A 19,308-nucleotide genomic window follows, 5' to 3' on the forward strand; every position below is an offset into this window, starting at 1 on the left:
CAACACTACTTTAGGGGATTCAATCCAGCAATTAAATGCATTTACACTCTCAAAACTGTCTGTCTGCTGGTGAAGCATATTTAACAGTTGAATCTGTTTGTTGCTCTTATTCTGTGTTCTTCAGCACGTATGCCTTCGCTGCTTTGGATAACCAGCATCTGCAGCTTCTGTGGGACTGGTCACAGCACAACCTGACCATAAGTGAAGGAAAACTGTACTTCCGGTTGAACCCCAAACTCTGCATGTCCGAGATCCGCAAAATGTGGGCCAAGACAGGAATTAAGGACAACTTTGTGGAAAGAGATTTCCGCAACAACGGGGACCGTGCAAGCTGTACATGTTATTTATTATCACTTGATTGATTTATTCAGGAATGTAAACTTTAGTGTGCATTTAAATGTTTCATTTTGTACTTTCTGTTCTTCTTAGGTGGGACTAAAATCTTAAAGTTTACTTCGAATAACACGAGGAGTAATCAAATCAAGCTGATGTGGGAAAGTTATCGACCGTCTGATTCCAGAGATCTTGTCAATTTTATTGTGTACTACAAAGAAGCGTAAGTGTGGGTTTTGTTTAGATAATTTTTTCTCAAGCAAGGTTATTATAGTTTTGCATTTTTAGATGCTTTTTAACATAAAATGCTCTAACTTTTAGTTTTGTTTTAGTTAGTTCCATCAATGGCTAGTTTAAATTTTTGTTGGCAAATGAATTTGTAAAAGCGCCTACCCCACTGCCCCCACCCCCCAAAAATTTTTACATTTATTTATATAGCACATTGTGATTTTTATAAATCACAAAGTGCTTTACAGAGAAGATGCAAGCAAGCAGTATGGACATAAAACAAAACAGCAATAGGCATAAAAGATGTAAAATCGGTCATACGAAAAAACTGTTTATTTTCAATGCCTAAAACAAGAAATTCATTGATCCTTTAGTTAATTCCGCTTGGTTAAAAGATGCTACCACAGTTGACCACACTAAACAGGATTAAAAATGAGACCATTGGCCCCCTGAGGAAGGCAATTTTGCTTCCTAACGACCTAGAAAATAGATGAGTCTTTAATTTAGACTTGAAAATTTGCAGTGACAGCCATTTTTAACCCTAGCGGCAGTGCGTTCCAAAGGTGTGGTTTTGCTTTTCGAGTAAATGTGTATTGTTATAGTAATGTTTCAATATTTTTTTGTTAAATAAAGGGATAGTTCAACTAAAACTGAATATGTGGTCCTGTTTTGCAATTTTGCTGGGAAATTAATTTGTAAAAGGCTAAAAAGCAACAGCAAAACAAACAATTCGTAAACAGCTGCAGCTTCAGATTTTTCTTTTATTAATTTCTTAATTAATTATTATTTTATTTTCGTTCGTTTCTTAGTGATTGTTACATGAATACATGGTTTTTCCATGTATTGTTTGTTTTTTTAAATTCATTTCGATTAACAAAAGTGTATTTTTATCAATAGATTTTATCTTGGTTGTTGTTTCATTTGCTAAAATATCTGATTCGAATGTTAGCCAGTAGTTAGCTACTAATTGGCTGTTATCATCCATCCACATGGTTAATCAGCTATAAATCTCATACAGCTGTTGCCAGAAGTTAACAAGAATTATTTATATTATTTCATAAATGTCCTATTAATTGTATTTTATTTACCCCTACCCCAACCCTAAACCCAACTGTCACAGTAATGTAAAAACAGATCTGGATCTGGAGTCTTCAATTTTAGTATAACTAATAAACCATAAGAATTATTTATATTATTTAATAAATTTCCTATTAATTGTATTTTATTAACGTCTACCACTACTCAAACCCTACATTCAACCATCACAGAAATGTAAAAACAGATCTGGATCTGGAGTCTTCTATATCTATCAGCTAATAATCACTGATAGCGCCTTTTCAATCTAGTAATAATAATCGCAGCGGGTAAAATAATCTTGTTCTCAAGTGGCCCTGTTATGATTTTTTAAATTTTTGTTCTGTATAATACAGTGGCTTTTGAATATAAAATATCTGCAAAAGTTTAAACAGTGTTTTTGTTTTATCTATTTATTTGTTTATTTATTTATTTACATATTTATTAGGCGTGGATTGCTGTATATATATATATATATATATATATATATATATATATATATATATATATATATATATATATATATATATATATTCTAGAAATGTTTTTGCAATGTAACAGAGGACAGCTAGTGAAGTGCTGTGCAGGAATACTTTACTCCTCTGACCTCTAAAGGTAGTCTAGCGACAGATGCTAGTGGCCATGGTCTTTAGCCTCCTTGTTAGACCAACCAACTCACATGCGAAGAATCGCCGATTCGACCCCAGCAGGTTGGGTGCAGTAGGACCGGTGGGTTACAATAATATTTCATACAATTTTCTAATTAAAATATAATTTTTTCGAGTGTGACAGTATCTGTCTCTATTTCAAAAAAATGTAATTGGTCAGAACAACAAATGTTTCAATTTTTTGTCAAAAAAAATTCAGGGTCAATCCACTAAATAAGATTTTTTAAAACACTGGTATTACTGTATGTCTAAAAATCTATTAAAATGTGTCTGAAAACATCTTATTATGCTAATAATGCTCTACACATTTTTATTTTACATTTGGAGGTAATGCCATCAGCAGTTTACATACTAAAACGAAAATTACATTTGACTGAAACTCATAATTATAAAATGTAGTTTTACTATGAATATGTATATTTATATGTTCAAGGAGTGCCCAAACTTTTTTCATGAATAGCCAAAAACCAAACTAGACTGAGGCTAGTGGGTATGTTTTAATAATGAATTTACAACACTAATAACGATCTAATTTAGAACAGATTAGATTTACGCTAGTCAAGCTGCACCTGATTTTGCCTTGATCTGCTAACAAATGTCTTCTGCGTTGTCCTTTATCTGTCGAGTGACACTTTTTACATTTTCACAATGTATTTATATACGTATTTACATAATATTTAAATGAAGCAATAAAACAAACAAATAAAAAAGATTCTTCTCTCTGTTCTAAGAAAACTTAGAAGGGACTCTTTTAATTCACTGTAAAAATGCATCAATTTGTGTTGGGACAGCATGAAAGAATTAAGTTAACTTATTCGTTTTTACAAATTTAAGTAGATTAAACATCAAACATTTAAGTTGTCCCCCAAAACAACTCAAGAATTGTGCTGTTCTAGCTCATTTTAAGTAAGCGTTTGAACAGTGTTGTTTCCGCTGCTCTGTTATTATAAATATAGTGTTTTTATTTATTTTTGGACTTTGAAAGCATGTTTAAGCAGCTTTATTGTGACTTTATGTTCTCTTCTAGGCCTTTCCAGAACATTACAGAGTTTGATGGTCAGGACAGTTGCGGATCGGACAGCTGGAACATGGTTGACGTGGACTTACCGGATGAGAAAATCCTGAACCCAGGAGTTGTGCTGTCCACGCTGAAGCCCTGGACTCAGTATGCCATCTTTGTTAAAGCTGTAACGTTAATTGTGGAGGACAGGGACAGAGACAAGGACAGACTGCATCTTGGGCCACAGAGTGAAGTGGTGTACATTCGCACTAAACCATCAGGTAAAAAAAACAGTAGTCAGGTAAAAAAAAAAATTTAATAAAAACAAGGTCAAACTAATCATGAATGTATTCGAAATGATTGATTCTTTAAAAAACCATCAGTACACTTGTCTTGTTTTTCATTAAAATATCAAAACATTCTTAAAAAATAAGATATACAGTATTTCCTGAAAAGCAAGGCTTCTATTAGTTTTTAGTTATAGTTATTGAAGAATTAATAAATTATCAGTGAGGTTTTTTTTATAATAAAGTTGATTTAAATTTCTGATTGGATCATTCAAAGCATTTCTGATGGATAATGTGACACTAAAGACTGAAACAATAATTCTGAAAATGTAGCTTTGAATCACAGTATTAAATTACATTTCAATAAATGTTGCAAGTAAAATGTTATTTTAAATTTTACAAATATTCCCAGTAGGGATGCTCAAAATAATCGATTAACCGTTAACCGAAAGGGTGCGTTTGTGACCGATTAATGATATCAGTTAAACGATTGAAATTATTTTTTTATATATTTTTAGTTTGGCTGCATAAGGGGCCGATTGAATGCGTCTTTGCGTTAAGAGGGGCATCTTTTGCACGCGGCTCATCCCAGAGCAGAAGTTTGTGTTGTCAAGACAACTACAGAGAACTTTTAAAGAGCTTGGTTTCCGCTACATTCATTCTTCCATGGCGGGGAACAAAATGCATCCCTTCACGGCTACATTACCCATTCAAAACATTCAGTTAATGTTGTTGTTGTTTTTAATAGCGGATTATAATCGCATCAAAACGTATTAAAAGGTAAGTGGATTATAACAGCGCAAACTTTTTTGTAACCGTATAGTGCTGTGCGCTATTGTTTAATCCTTTGGGGTTACGTGCTGACTGACTGACTGACAGGTGCGCGATGCGTGAGGCCAGCAAACACGCACTTTCTATAGTTATACTTTATTTATAGATAAAGTATGACTCTGTATATAATTACTCTATCTTGCTGGAGTTTATAGCCGTTTCGCTTTACTTCAGGACGCATTATTGCCGCTCTGAAGGTCTAATCGCTGTTTTAAGTTATCCAGAGCTGTATGAATGTACAAATCTTGACTATCATAATATTATTAAATATTACAATTTTATCAACATATACAGCAACACTTTTGCACAATCGATACCCAGCTGATTCAGTCCTTTCATAAGAGGACCGCGCTTCTTCTCTTCTTTTTTCCTTGTCAACATATAAAGGCAGGTGCCCCTTGTTTTTGGAATAAAAAAAGCACGTTAGCTGTGGTCGGCCACTTGTTCAACTGCAAGACATACTTAACTTGCGGGACGATAACGTATAACCCGTGCCTACAGACACATTTTCCAAAAAAGCAAAATGGAAGAAGAATATTGCTTGAAACAGACGTGTTGATGCCAAAAAAAGTGCTGATGTTGACCTGGATCTGCATCATAAACGCAACAAATAGGCTTTACCTTTTATTTTACAGCTTATAAAGCATGTATGCACATTAATGCAATATATTTAAACAACAAAACTGTTTACAAAAAGTCAACATATGCGCCCGTTGTTGTTGTCTTTTCATCACGCAGCGCACACTTGAACCGCGAGGGAGAGAAAGGAAACAACGTCAAGACATAATCTTTAAAATAATGATTTCTATTAAAAATGTAAAAGGTTTTGTGATTATAATAATACAAGCGGGGCATTAAATAAATGCATATTTTCCGTGGAGCGAGCGATTTGAAGAACTCTGCTATTTTATTTGACGGAAGACAAAAATATGATTGGAAAAAAACAGCCTATGCCGGTTATTAAAAATAATTAGTCAGTGTTTTCGATTTGTAATATAAATTAATTATTTAAGTGGAAAATAATTTAGGGCAGTCCTATTTATTTTATTCATTTTATTTAGTTTACTCTGCTCTTTTGTGCTAAACACTGCAGGTGCGTGAAAATGCTCTGTTGTATTGTTCTATTATTAATATGCTAGCATATAAAAATAAATCAGTATTTTATGCGATATTTAATGTGTCAGACACAAAATAGACACGTCAATTTGTTTAATATAAAATTAATAGTAATCTGACCAGTTAACCGTTATAAACCGATTAATGAGCGGCGGTTGTCGGTTAGCAAAATTAACAGAAATGAGCATCCCTAATTTCCAGTGTTAGTTGAGCAAAGACATGGAGCTTTGGTATGCAGAAACGTACGTACTACATAAACCATAGTAAATGTCCCAACCCCAAACTCAGATCACTAGTATATGTTTGGTTTTGCTTTCAAGGAAATCTATATTGGTTTAAGAATGTTTCAATATTTTTTTTATGCTAATTAAGGGGACAGTTAAACAAAAAATTAGAATGTGGTCCTATTATGCAAGTCAATGGGGTTACAAGCACTTTGAGAGTAAAACCAAATGTAAAAATAAAGCAAATATAGAATAAAAAAAACGATGTGTTGATGAAAGTAAATGTTATTTGAAACATTATTGACTTGTTTTACTTTTTGACACTCAAACTGCTCTGAATCACATTATTTGAACTTATATGAATCCACATTACATGAAACCACACTAAGAACTACAGTTTAAGTAAAACATTTGTACACACAAACTGGACTGACTATTAATGAGTAAAATAAAAGCAAATATTCATTTTCAAGCAAACTTGAAGTGACAGTTCACCCAAAAATGAAGATTCTGTCATTATTTACTCTCCCTTCACTTGTGTTCCCTTCTTCTGTTGAACACAAAAAGAAGATAAACTGATGTACTGTAAGCCAGAACCCTGTAACCATTGACCTCTGTTGTTTTTCCTATCAAATATCTTCTTTATTGTTTAACAGAAAAAAGATATATAAACAGGTAGGGGGAGTCACTATGGGAGGAATTTTCAATTTTGGTTGAACTATCCCTTTAAGAATCTCATTAAAAACAGGTTTTTTCAACTTATTCCATGTACACTACCTGACAAAAGTCTCGTCATCGATCCATCAATCCAATACTTCAGCCTCCATATTAAAGTTCCGGAAACAAAGGAAGGTTAAGGTGCTCTAGGATTGGCCAGCCCAGTCACCAGACATGAACAATATTGAGCATGTCTGGGGTAAGATGAAGGAGGAGGCATTGAAGATGAATCCAAAATATCTTGATGAACTCTGGGAGTCCTGCAAGAACGCTTTCTTTGCCATTCCAGATGACTTTATTAAAAAGTGATTTAAGTCATTGCAGAGATGTATTGATGCAGTCCTCCAAGCTCATGGGAGTCATAAACAATATTCATTATTTTTCCACTGCACCATGAATTCATCTTCTATACTCTACATTATTTCTGTAAAGTGACTACACTTATTTTTTCTGAGCAAAGTTAGACCTTATTATCCTAATTAAATGATTAATGATCAAGGCATGATCATATTTTATTTTGGGAAAACAAACGTAAGTCTCAAACTCCAGAATGGAGGAGTCATAACATTATATTGTTATGACACTGTAAATATTTGTGTGTCTAATTGGAGATGTTTTTTTTTTTATTTCTCCAGCGCCCTCAATGCCTGTAGACATCCGTGCATACTCTAATTCTTCATCAAAGCTGGTGGTGCGCTGGGCTCCACCTCTGGCCCCCAATGGAAACAACACCTACTACTTGCTCCGCTGGAAGCAGCAGGGCGAGGACCGTGAACTCTACCAGCACAACTACTGCTCCAAAGGTACAAACTGTTTCAGGTGTAATTTTGTCTCATTCTTCCTGCAAACAAGTCTTAAGGGGGTCAACAGTATGGGGTCTTCGTTGTCACATTTTGTGCTTCAAAATGCACCACACATTCTCTATTGGAGACAGGTCAGGACTGCAGGCAGGCCACTCAAGTACCTGTATCGTCTTCCTCCGCAGCCAGCACTTTGTAATGTGTACAGCATGTGGTTTTGCATTGTCTTGTTAAAATATGCAGGGCGTCCCTGGAAAAGAAGGCAGCATTTTGTGCTCCAAAATCTCTATGCACTTTTCAGCATTAATGGTGCTATCACAAAAAAAATACTTAAATCAATACCTTATTCATACCAAGGGCATTTAAAGAAAGGTCCTGTAAAAAACAGACATAAATGACACTGGATTTTTCTCTACCCAACCCTACCTTGAACTGGGCATCATTTTTCCGACAGCAGTTAAAGACTTTTTAGCGTGAAACATCTGAAGCTTTCAGTGTCAGTGCATCTAGGGAAATTAGATCAAACACTGTTTGAAAACTCTTTTAGTTCTCGACCTCAAAATACACCAGGCTTTGCAATAATGAAATGATGTGCAACATGTTCAACACTGTCTGTATGTTATTAGTGCCGCTCTGTATTACTCATACTTGATTTTCTGTGGCACTGGTAAACAATTCCAGATTGTCGCAAGATCACAACAGGAAGAAAATATAACAATGTTTGTGTAAATCTCTGACAGAACTGAAGATCCCTGTAAGGGTTTCAGCCACGGGTTTGACAGACACTGAAGACACGAAGCCGACCAATCATGAAACAGGAGGACGAGACAAAACCCCCTGCTGTCCCTGCCCTAAAACAGAGGAGGATCTGAAGCGAATCGAGGATGACATCTACTACCGCAAAGCCTTCGAGAACTTCCTCCACAATGCCATTTTCACTCCCAGGTAAACCCTAGTTTGATCAGGAATGTGATTATTACTATTACTATATCTAAAAACCCAACTGATAGTGTTTTTAAAAGCACACCTTGTCATCACAGCAACAGAATTTCACCATGTTTAAGATTTGTATATATTTTTGGCTTTTGTTTCACCTGGTTTTTGGAGTCGTTTGTCGACAGAATTGAACTCTGTCATCATGGTCAACTCCGCTCCATGTCCCAAGTTGGCCGACGTACATGGCGAGCCACTGGGCAATCTGGTAACACCGAAAAATTCGTAAATACTGAAGTAAGCTGGTAGAGCTACAATAAGCAGAGGCCGGCGGTGGCGACACACTGCCCTGTAGCGTTCGTTTTAAAGATGAAATGCTGCCAGACATACCTCTGGCTACATAATTCGTGCTCTCCAGAAATGTAGACAGGGTGTACCTTTCCACAATGAGCCTGTGTTGAAAATATATTACCCATATTCACTGAGAAATGGATAAAAATATTCAGTTTCAAAATGGGATGTACTCAGTTATGTTGAGCACTGTATATGATCCTATAAATTGTTATTGTAAAAAAGAATCTCAGTAAAGAATCCTTTTTTTGTATTTCGCTAAATAGTTTTGAAGTTACATAAACATGGAACTATTTCTGGCAAGAGCATTAAAATCGATATCGGAGCACGTGAGCTCATCCTCGTCCAAGTTTTAATTCAGCAGCCAGTACAAAACCCCTGTTAAACTTCAAATGAATTTATTTAGTAGTCATAAATCTCCGTTAACCTTTCATGAACTCCCAGATGAGGATTGAAGTGGACTGTTGATGTCCCTGGATGTTAGCATTGGTAATGGCCCCTTTGTTTCTAACTCGAGAGCTTGTTTTTGTAAGATTCTCAGCGTTCCCCTCAGTAATTGTTTCCCTCCGTCTCTGGTCTTGGTAATGGTGTGGTATGCTCTTGGGTCTGGATCCACATAACACAGGAGATTATAAAGAGTAAATGACTACTTAATCCGCGTTTTGTCTCTGATCTCAAAGGTGTAACACATTAAGCGTTCTGTGCTAAAATGAGGAGCGACATCTGTATCCTATTATCAGCCATCATTGGGCAGGGCAGCACATTTGTGTCCCATTGAGTGTGCTGTAATTGCTGGATAACCAGGGTTTTTCACTGGCTATTATTTATTATTTTCATTTTCACTGGATATAGTTTACTTTTTATATATATATATTTATATATATATATATATATATATATATATATATATATATATATATATATATATATATAGAAGAATGAATTCTCCCAACAACTTTATCACCATTTTATAAAGATTTCCAAAGGATGGTATAATACTTTAGCTTTGTATCACAGGAGTAAATGATTGATAATGATTGATAATTCTATAATGTTCGTCAGTAAAACTATATCACTTTTTTACTGTAATTTCAAGTATCAAACATTTTAAAAAGTTTAAAGCAAATTTAAAGTTTTGAATTGCCAGAAGAATTGTTTTAGTTCAAAACAATCTTCCTATGTCCATGTAACGATTTAGATCAGTGGTCCCAAACCTTTTTAGCACTGCAACCAGTCAACGCTTGACAATTTTAACACGGTCCAGGGGTTGGGTGTAATGTTCATAGATTGCTAGCCGACCATCAACCATTTCTTAATTTAAGGAGAAAATTAAAAAGCTATGCAATGTTTGTCTGAGATAATTAGTCTACTAAAATGTGTATATTCCATACTAAATATGAAGCTGATTGGTCAGTTCTTTTCACGTGACTCGCAGTGCTTTAGCTGCATTCAAGATGTTTTTAAGTGGTGTGCCTGGATGGAGTGAGTGCATTGCTCCCAAAGCCGCACACCTCCATTGGAAATATGTGAATGATTTTTTAATTAACTGAAAACTTGTGTTTTAGTTCAAAATAATTGGTATTAAATTATTTTAAATGGGTCTTAATTTGTCAATGTCCACGTAACACTTGAGATGATATAAATGTGTATTTATAAATTGTTATTTTTTGGTTTAGATTTTTGGGTTTTATAGTTTTTTTTTTCTTTCAATTGTTTTCATATAATTAATTTTATTATGAATTTATTTATTTAATTATTTATTATTATTATTATTTATTTTTATTATTATTATTATTCGTCTGAAATGTGTTCTGATTGAAAATAACATTGGCGATCACCTACAGCCAATGAGAGAGCAGCATCAAGGTCAGCATGAAGTTGAGGGAGAAGTTACGAAGGTATAGACCACAATATCAACAAGCATGGCTTTAGTTGAGAAAAAGGCTTTTTCGGTCTATTTCGAAAGAAGAATATATCTGAAAACAGGTCACAAAGTGGAAGTTTTTGATAACGCCGTCATTATTGTATTCGTGTAATAACCACAAAAAAGTTAGAATTTTTTTTTCAATTCCTCATTTGAATTTAAATGTATTGTCTGTCGATTTCTTAATAAGTTATGCCGAGTTTAGACTGTACAATTTTCGCTCCGATTTTGACTCGCCGACAGTTTTTGAGAAATTACTGACAAATGTCTAAAATCACAGGCAAATTCATGCCATGTGAAATGTGTTCTGATTAAAAATAACTTCGGCGATCACCTACAGCCAATAAAAGATTAACATTAAGATCAGCGGGAAGTTGAGGGGGAGGAGTTACTAAGGTATAAATCACATTATCAACAAGCATGGCTTTGGTTGGAGGAAAAACTAGTGTAAATTTGGCAGCAGCAACCGTGTCTGTTTGACGTGTCATCTGAGCAATACCACAACTGGATCGAAAGAGAATGTTGATAAGAAATTGTTAATGAAGTACATTTTCTACCCCACTAAAGGCTTCTTTCTCAATATGTAGTTAACCGTGCATTGTTTTCATGTCAATTCTTGTGCGAGTTTGGTTGTGAGATGTAGTTTGTGGACCAAGACAAAGTTGTTGGCAATTTTTACTATTGTAAAGTCATGCAGTGTGAAACCCCTTGTCGCCGATCCATATTGCTGTGTAAACAAAGCAGCGACGAAATGCTACCCCAGATAGTCTTGCAGTGTAAAAACATCTGTGACACGACTACTTTGAAAATCATGATGTTTGAACTCGGCATTAGGTAACCAAACTCTTATTTTAATGGATTCACTCAGAAATGGATAAAAAAAAAATTTATTAAGAGTGTGTACTCATTTATGCTGAGCACTTGTGTCTGCATGATTCGAGACTGGATTATCTTGCTCTGTCTGGTCTGATTTTTTTTTTAAATATATATTTTTTAATTTTCTGCGTGTTTGTCATTGCTTGGCTGTAGAAGAAAGCAGCAATGCCAGAACTTTGTCAGGCTGCCGAGAAGCATGTCTGTACCCGGGCCAGCACAACCTGTTTTTATTGAAAAGCGAGATATTGAGGGAAGCGCCTCGAGTTCCCTCGAAGTTCAGCATTTGGGGGAAGGAGAAGGAGAGGAAATCATATCTGTCGAGTTGCCGTTCCCCACTCAAAGTGCTTCGGCTGCCAGGAAATGCACTGTAATGCCATCTGGAATACCAATGAAATAAAGGGAAGTTCCCCTGGAGCCGGAGAGCACACAGATCAATGAGCGCCGCTCTGCAGAAAGGAGATCCAGAGAAGCTGTTTCTGAGAGATGTGGGAACTGAAGGCACTGAGAATGAGATGGAAAGTGACTGGATTAGAGAGTGGCAAATGTTCAGAATGCCTCTGTTTTGCAGTGGCAGGGATGCTGAAAACCTGTTTGAAAGTTAAAAGTGAAAGTCGTGACGTGGCAAAGTATGATGACCTGTGTTTAACCCATCCAACTGCACACACACACACAGCAGTGAACGCACACTTATCGTGAACTAGAGCTGCACAATATATAGTTTTAGCATCAATATCACAATGAATGGGATAGGATCTGTAATGTTGAATTGAGACTACTTGACAAAAGTCTTGTCGTCGATCCCAGTTGTTAGAACAATAATAATAACTCGACTACTAGTTGATTATTTGGAAAAGAGGCAGAAGGTCGATGTTTCCTGATGAATCATCTGTTGAACTGCATCCCAGTCATCACAAATACTGCACAAAACCTACTGGAACCCTCATGGACCCAAGGTTTTTATAGAAATCAGTCAAGTTTGGTAAAGGAAAAATCATGGTTTGGGGTTGCATTCAGTTTGGGGGAGTGCAAGAGATCTGCAGAGTGGATGGCAACATCAACAGCCTGTGGTATCAAGGCATTTGTGCTGCCCATTACATTACAAACCACAGGAAAGGGCAAATTCTTCAGCAGGATAGCGCTCCTTCTTGTACTTCTGCCATCACATCAAAGTTCCTGAAAGCACAGAAGGTTAATGTGCTCAAGGAATTGGCCAGCCCAGTCACCAGATGTAAACATTATTGAGCATGTCTGGGGTAAGTTGGAGGAGTCATTGAAGATGAAGCCAAAGAATCTTGATGAACTCTGGAAGAAAAAATATATAAAATAAATATTACAGGAAATACTGTGAAAAATTCCTTGCCCCATTACACTTCAACTTGTAAAATAGAACACTAGCACTAATATTTTTGACTTCAACTCTAAGTTGTGATTCCTCAAAACTTTCTGATCCCTTGCATTTGAACTGTGAGTCCAGTATGGAAGACGTTCATCTTCCAGTCTGAACAGTGTCACATGTGTCTGTCATGCGGAGGGATGTATATCTTCATATCGCGTCTCCCAGTCAAACTCAAGCCATCTGTGCTGGTCGGATGTGTGTTTCCTGCAGGCAAAGGAAGGACTTGCAGCTTGTAGGGAGTTGAGTGACAAACTGCTGCAGTGTGTGAGTGTTAGCAGGCCGAAGAATGGAGACCAGCTGTGCTTCGTGTTTGTGTGTGCGGATTCAGAGCAGTTGCCAGATCATCTGAGGACAGGATGCATGATTGCTTTGGCATGGACGAGAGTAAGTGGCTCTCATGGGGGAACAGCCATGTGGTTGTTGCCCCACACGTTCACAAATGGGGTTAAAAATCTTTTCCCTGATATTGCGAAAAGAGGCAGTGTTCATGGTTGTCGGAACCGCTGTAGATTTATCTTAAAAATTATTATTTTAAAAAATGTATTTGTTTATTGGTTTTAATGAACATGCATACAAAAACAAAAAAGGACAAAAACAAGGACACCAGTAAACACAAGTATTGTAATAAAAGCCATTCATTCATTCATTTTCTTTTCGGCTTAGTCACTTTATTAATCTGGGGTCGCCACAGCGGAATGAACCGCCAACTTATTTAGCATATGTTTTACGCAGCAGATTCCCTTCCAGCTGCAAACCATCACTGGAAAACATTATACAGGCTCAATTACATACGTACACTACGGACCATTAAACCCACCGGAGCACCCTAAAGAAACCCACATGAACACGGGGAGAACATGCTAACTCCACACACAGAAATGCCAACTGACACCAATCGAGGCTCGAACCTGTAACCTTCTTGCTGTGCGGTGATCATGCTACCCACTGTGCCACCGTGACACCCCATTAGTGATAAAAAAATAATAATAAAACACTGGTAATACAAAAAAATCGGAGTAAACAAAATTAAATGTTTTTAAAGAAAAATTGGGGATAACATTGCTGGAGTATTGGCTGACCAGAAAAGGCATTTGTAATACAAGCGATCCTAAAAAAAAAAAAATTATATATATATATATATATATATATATATATATATATATATATATATATATATATATATATATATATATATATATATATATATTTATTTATTTATTTATTTATTTAGAAAGTTAACTTACAGGGTAACTTCATAATTTTCCCTTTTCTGCATAAAATAACTTTAATTAGACATCTGTATTAAATACACACTGATATTTTACCTATAAACACACACACACACACACACACACACAAACACACACACACACACAAACACACACACACACACACACACACACACACACACACACACACACAGTCCCGGTCAAAAGTTTGGGGTCAGTAGGATTTTTCAACGTTTTAAAATAAGCTTCTCCTGTTCACCAAAGCTGCATTTATTTCATAAAAACTACAGTACAAAATGTACGATTGTGAAATGTTATTGCAATATAAGCAGCTGTTCAAAAGCAGATTATAATTTAATTTAGCATTTATTTATTATTATTATTTATTTATTTTCCAGTGATTTTAAAGATGAATTTTCAGCTTTATTACTCCAGCTACTATTGCTCCAGTCTTCAGAGTCACATTATCCTTCAGAAATGACTCTAATAATAATAATAATTATTATTATTATTATTGTTATTATTAATGATAATATTAATAAAAGCCTGGAGTAACAATTTCATTTGAAACTACATACAATAAGAAAGCACCTAAAATTTTAATAAATATTTAACAATGTTACCTTTTTTTTTACATTTAATAAATACTGCCTTGATTAACAGAAGAAATTTCTTTTAAGAAAACATGAAAAAATAAAAACTGACCCCAAACTTTTGACTGGTAGTATATATATATATATATTTTTTATTTTTATTTTGTATAGTAATGCTTACATTTCTTCTTAATTTAAAAGAAGAATATATTAATTTATAAAGATTTTTTTCCATTAAATAACAAAAAGCTGTTGTGTGTTCAGACATACTTGTATTTATTTTTAGGCAATATAGTACCGATGTTTTACTTTCACATGACTTAAAAAAGGCAATATTTAGTAGAATAGCCCTGATAAAAAATAAAAAAATCGGTAATGATATTTGGAGGAAATAAATAAATATTAACATTTTATTCAAAAACAGTGCACTTACAAATGAAGTTATGCGCAATAAAATGAAATGATGCGGGGAAAAGGTATTGAACACATGAAAAAGGGAGGTGTAGAAAGGCAGTAAAAGCCCAGACAGCAGCTGAAATCTCTCAGTAGTTCTATAGCAACCCTCTGCCCTTCCTCACTGTGCATTAATATTAGGTGCTTCAGTCCAACATCTACATTAGCAGGATGATGAAGATGAAAACAGGGTCGACACTTCAGCAAGAAAATAATCCAAAACACAGTCAAGGAAACTTTCAAATGCTTTCAGAGAAAGAAAATCGAGTTGTAGAATGGCTCAGCCAATCACCTTACTTGAATCCATTATAGAATACAAATTACAGATCAGTAAAAATCACATAAGGATTGACAGCCTTTGCCGTGGGGCTCTACACTGAGCTTAGATACATTTTGTTAACTCTGATCATTCTTAAGATGTTTCAGCAGCTTTATTGGAGTTCACCTGTGGTAAATTATGTTGATTGGACATGATTTGGCATAAACCTGTCTATATAAGGTCCCAGGGTTGATCGCACAAACCAAGCATGACGACAAAGGAATTGTCTGTAGACCTTTGAGAGAGGATTGTCTCGAGGCACAAGGCTGGGGAAGGTTACAGAAAATTCTGCTGCTCTGAAAGTTCCAATAAGCACAGTGACCACCATCATTTGTAAGTGGAAGATGTTTGGAACCACCAGGACTCTTCCTAGAGTGCGCCGGCCATCTAAGCTGAGTGATCGGGGTAAAAGGGCCTTAGTCAGAGAGGTGATCAATAAGCCGATGGTCACTCTGACTGAGCTCCGGGGTTCTTCTGTGAAGAGCGGAGAACCTTGCAGAAGGACAACCATCTGTGCAGCAATCCACCAATCAGGCCTGTATGGTAGAGTGGCCAGACTGAAGCCCCTCCCCACTTAGAATTTGCCAAAAGGCATCTGAAGGACTCTCAGACCTGTAGAATCAAAATTCTCTGGTCAGGTGAGACTAAAACTGAACTCTTTGAAGTGATTGCCACTCGTTACGTTTGGAGAAAAGCAGGCACCGCAAATCACCAGGCTAATACCATCCCTACAATGAAGCATGGTGGAGGCAGCATCATGCTGTGGGGATGTTTTTTAGAAGCAGGAACTGGAAGACTAGTCAGGATAGAGGGAAAGATGAATGCAGCAATGTACAGAGACATCCCGAATAAAAACCTGCTTCAGAGTGCTCTTAACCTCAGACTGTGGCGACGGTTCATCTTCCAGCAGGACAATAACCCAAAGCACACAACCAAAATATCAATGGAGTGGCTTCACAACAACTCTGTGAATGTCCTTGAGTGGCCCAGCCAGAGCCCTGACCTAAATCCTATTGAACATCACTGGAGAGATCTGAAAATGGCTGTACACTGTTGCTTCCTATCTAACCTGATAGAGCCTGAGAGGTACTGCAAAGAGGAATGGGCAAAATTCCCAAAGACAGGTGTGCCAAGCTTGTGGCATCATATTCCAAAAGACGTTAGGCTGTAATTGCTGCTAAAGGTGCATCAACAAAGTGTTAAGACTGTGAATACTAATGTTTTTTGCAACAATAAATGTGCAACAATTTAAAAAAAAATCTTTTTTCACATTGTCATTATAGAGCATTGTGTGTAGAATTTTGTGGAAATAAGTTCTGATTTCTGATTTCAACTGTACATTTCAGTAGTTTCTCCTTGCGTCATTTGATTGTTATTACACATGACTCATTTTTCTGATTTTTCGTTTTGTTTTTGTTTTTATGTTTGTAATGTATTATTTTTATTTACCAAAATCTGGTTCAATTCCATGTCAACAGCTCCTTTTGAAATATTGTTCTCAGGGAAAAAATATGCCATGCTTAATACTTATTTTTTGTCACTTTAATTTTATGCTCAAAAATAAATTTCTGTTAACTAAAATCAGTTGTACTCCTATTTTGATTCATTCATTCAACTTTTTAATAAATGAGAATTCTTGTTGCCAGATTGAGCTTTTGTCAAGGCTGAAGTTGTGCAATATTTCCCTAATAGATCTCAATCTCTCTGGTTTCAGACCTCCAGACAGGCGACGGAGGGATTTGTTTGGTGTGGCCAACGTAACCTCTATTCACACTCTCCTAGCGGGACACTGGAACCTGACCGAGGGAAACTTCTCAGATGACGAGCCGCCTAGACGAGAATTTTCCTTTCTGGAGAGGAAGGTGAAAGAGCGACACATTGAAATCACTGGCCTGCAGCCTTTTACCGTTTACCGCATTGACCTGCACGCGTGCAATGAAGAGGTTCGACACTGCAGTGCCGCTGCATTCGTCTTCTCTCGCACCAAAGCAGCAGGTAAGAGCGGGACAACAAAACTTAAATAAGACTATAAAGAGGATAATTTTTAATTACAACAAATGAAAACATTTGACATTCTATTAAAAATAAATGGTCATGAAATTTGAAAACAATTGAATTAATACTAACATTTCACTCAAATCAACAGCTAAAATTTTCCACGGGAAATTTTGAAGTTGTTTTATTGCACTGGGATTTACTTTACAATTAACACTATTTAAAAAGTATAATCACTACGCTATTATTTTGTTATATACTTTGTTGAAAAACTAAAATTGAAAATCTGAGGCTTAATTTCAAATTAAAAGCCAAAAATGCTTTATAACAATTATTATTTTAATAGATAGGATAGGATTATTTATTTGTCCCTAAGGAAATTTGTCTTGGACGCAAGGGCTGCCACACACAAAATACACAGTAAATACATAACCAAATACAAAAAAACAGCAACACCATCATTTTGCCTCAAAGTTATATCTAAAGTTCAGGAGGTCCAGCTGCTCAGGATATAGCCTGGTCCAGGATTATGGAAACCTCAGGAATATTAAAAAAAGACTTACAAAAGCGCCGTTCAAATTATAATGTCTCTAGGAAAGTGTTACCGGCTACGGTTGCCCTAAATAGTGCAAAATTACAATCCTTTAGAGGATTTAGATTTCAACAGCATTTGTGTTTTATTTGTATGCTAATGCAAAGAGATGTGTCTTTAATCTCGTTTAAACTGACAGAGTTTGTCTGCCTCCCGAACTGTGCTAGGAAGGCTGTTCCAGAGTTAAGGTGCCAGATAGGGCTGGGCGATTTAGCCCAAAAAAAAAAAAAAATCTAGGTTTTTTATAAAGTTTGACCGATTCACAATTTCGATTTTTTTTAATTGTGTTACTAGTCTTCAAAAAGACATTACAACAACATGACTGAAGTAACATTCTCTTTAAAAGTAACTGGAAAACCCATCTAGTTAAGGAACATTGTATTTTTAATGGCCATGTCATACAAAAATCAGTCAAGGTGTAAATAAATGTAAAACAAATTTACGAGTTAAATAGCGTTGCTGAAGATTTGAATAAGAAATACTTGTGTAAATATTGCACTTGCAGGAATACAGAGGGATTTTTGCTAGTTTTGCTGAGCCTAGGAAAGATTGGCTGTCAGCTCGGCTTTGACTTTGTCTTCTTCTGATTGAATGACAGGTTGTAAAGCTGCTGCCTTTTTCTTAAAAAGATACAGTGAAAGAAAAAGGACTGAACATGGAAACTGTAAAGCCTAATTTAACCCAATGTGTGAAGTTGTGGACGTGTAGCAGGAGCAAATACAAGCACCAGATGTGTGTCTAATATGAAATAATATATTTAATCTATTTTTCTTTTTCCCCCTTTTAAATACCGATCATTTGATGCGCTTTGCTCCACTCTCTGCATTAAGCTGCCTGATCTGTCTGGTTTTCAACTAGGTCCGCTAAATGACATCATGGGGCGGGTACTTTCATTTTCACTGCTACAGTCCCTCACCTCTACTCGTGTTCAAACCAAAAGATCGGCGCGGTTTTTCACATGGCAGGCTTTTACGTCCTTCATACATGTTGAGATCGAGTTTATCGACTTGATGAGGGAATGTCTTGACAATCCACACAGACGTGCAACAAGTAAAATCCTACATGACTTAACGATTTAACAGGCAGTCAAGCAGGTCGCACACCAGAAGCGCCGCAACACGGCGCGGACATGAAAGTTTAAACTATCACACACCAAACGCGCACATTCACATGATATTTAACATGAAACTAATCAGATGGCGCTCTGTGGGCCGGCTGAAATATGAACTGCTTCGTGAATCGTGGCTGGGCGGCGCCGGTGTGTGTATAGAAACCTGTTTAGAATTCTAAAATCCATGGCTTGGTGCTGTGCGGTGCGTCGCCGAGATGCGCTTCTGGTGTGCTTCCTGCTTCATACAGAGAGTGAACC

At 36.2% G+C, this 19,308-nt stretch overlaps 1 protein-coding gene across 1 annotated transcript in view; it reads left to right on the forward strand.

The window, feature by feature from the left end:
- The window catches only part of igf1rb (insulin-like growth factor 1b receptor), a 152,976-nt gene that overhangs the window by 107,620 nt on the left and 26,048 nt on the right, over positions 1–19,308 (forward strand). Inside the window, 6 exon segments of the mRNA NM_152969.1 lie at positions 125–333; positions 430–556; positions 3,331–3,584; positions 7,114–7,281; positions 8,019–8,223; positions 17,067–17,347. Coding sequence (NP_694501.1) covers positions 125–333; positions 430–556; positions 3,331–3,584; positions 7,114–7,281; positions 8,019–8,223; positions 17,067–17,347 — 1,244 coding nt within the window.

This window comes from Danio rerio, chromosome 7, assembly GCF_049306965.1.
Source record: "Danio rerio strain Tuebingen ecotype United States chromosome 7, GRCz12tu, whole genome shotgun sequence".
NCBI lineage: Eukaryota > Metazoa > Chordata > Actinopteri > Cypriniformes > Danionidae > Danio > Danio rerio.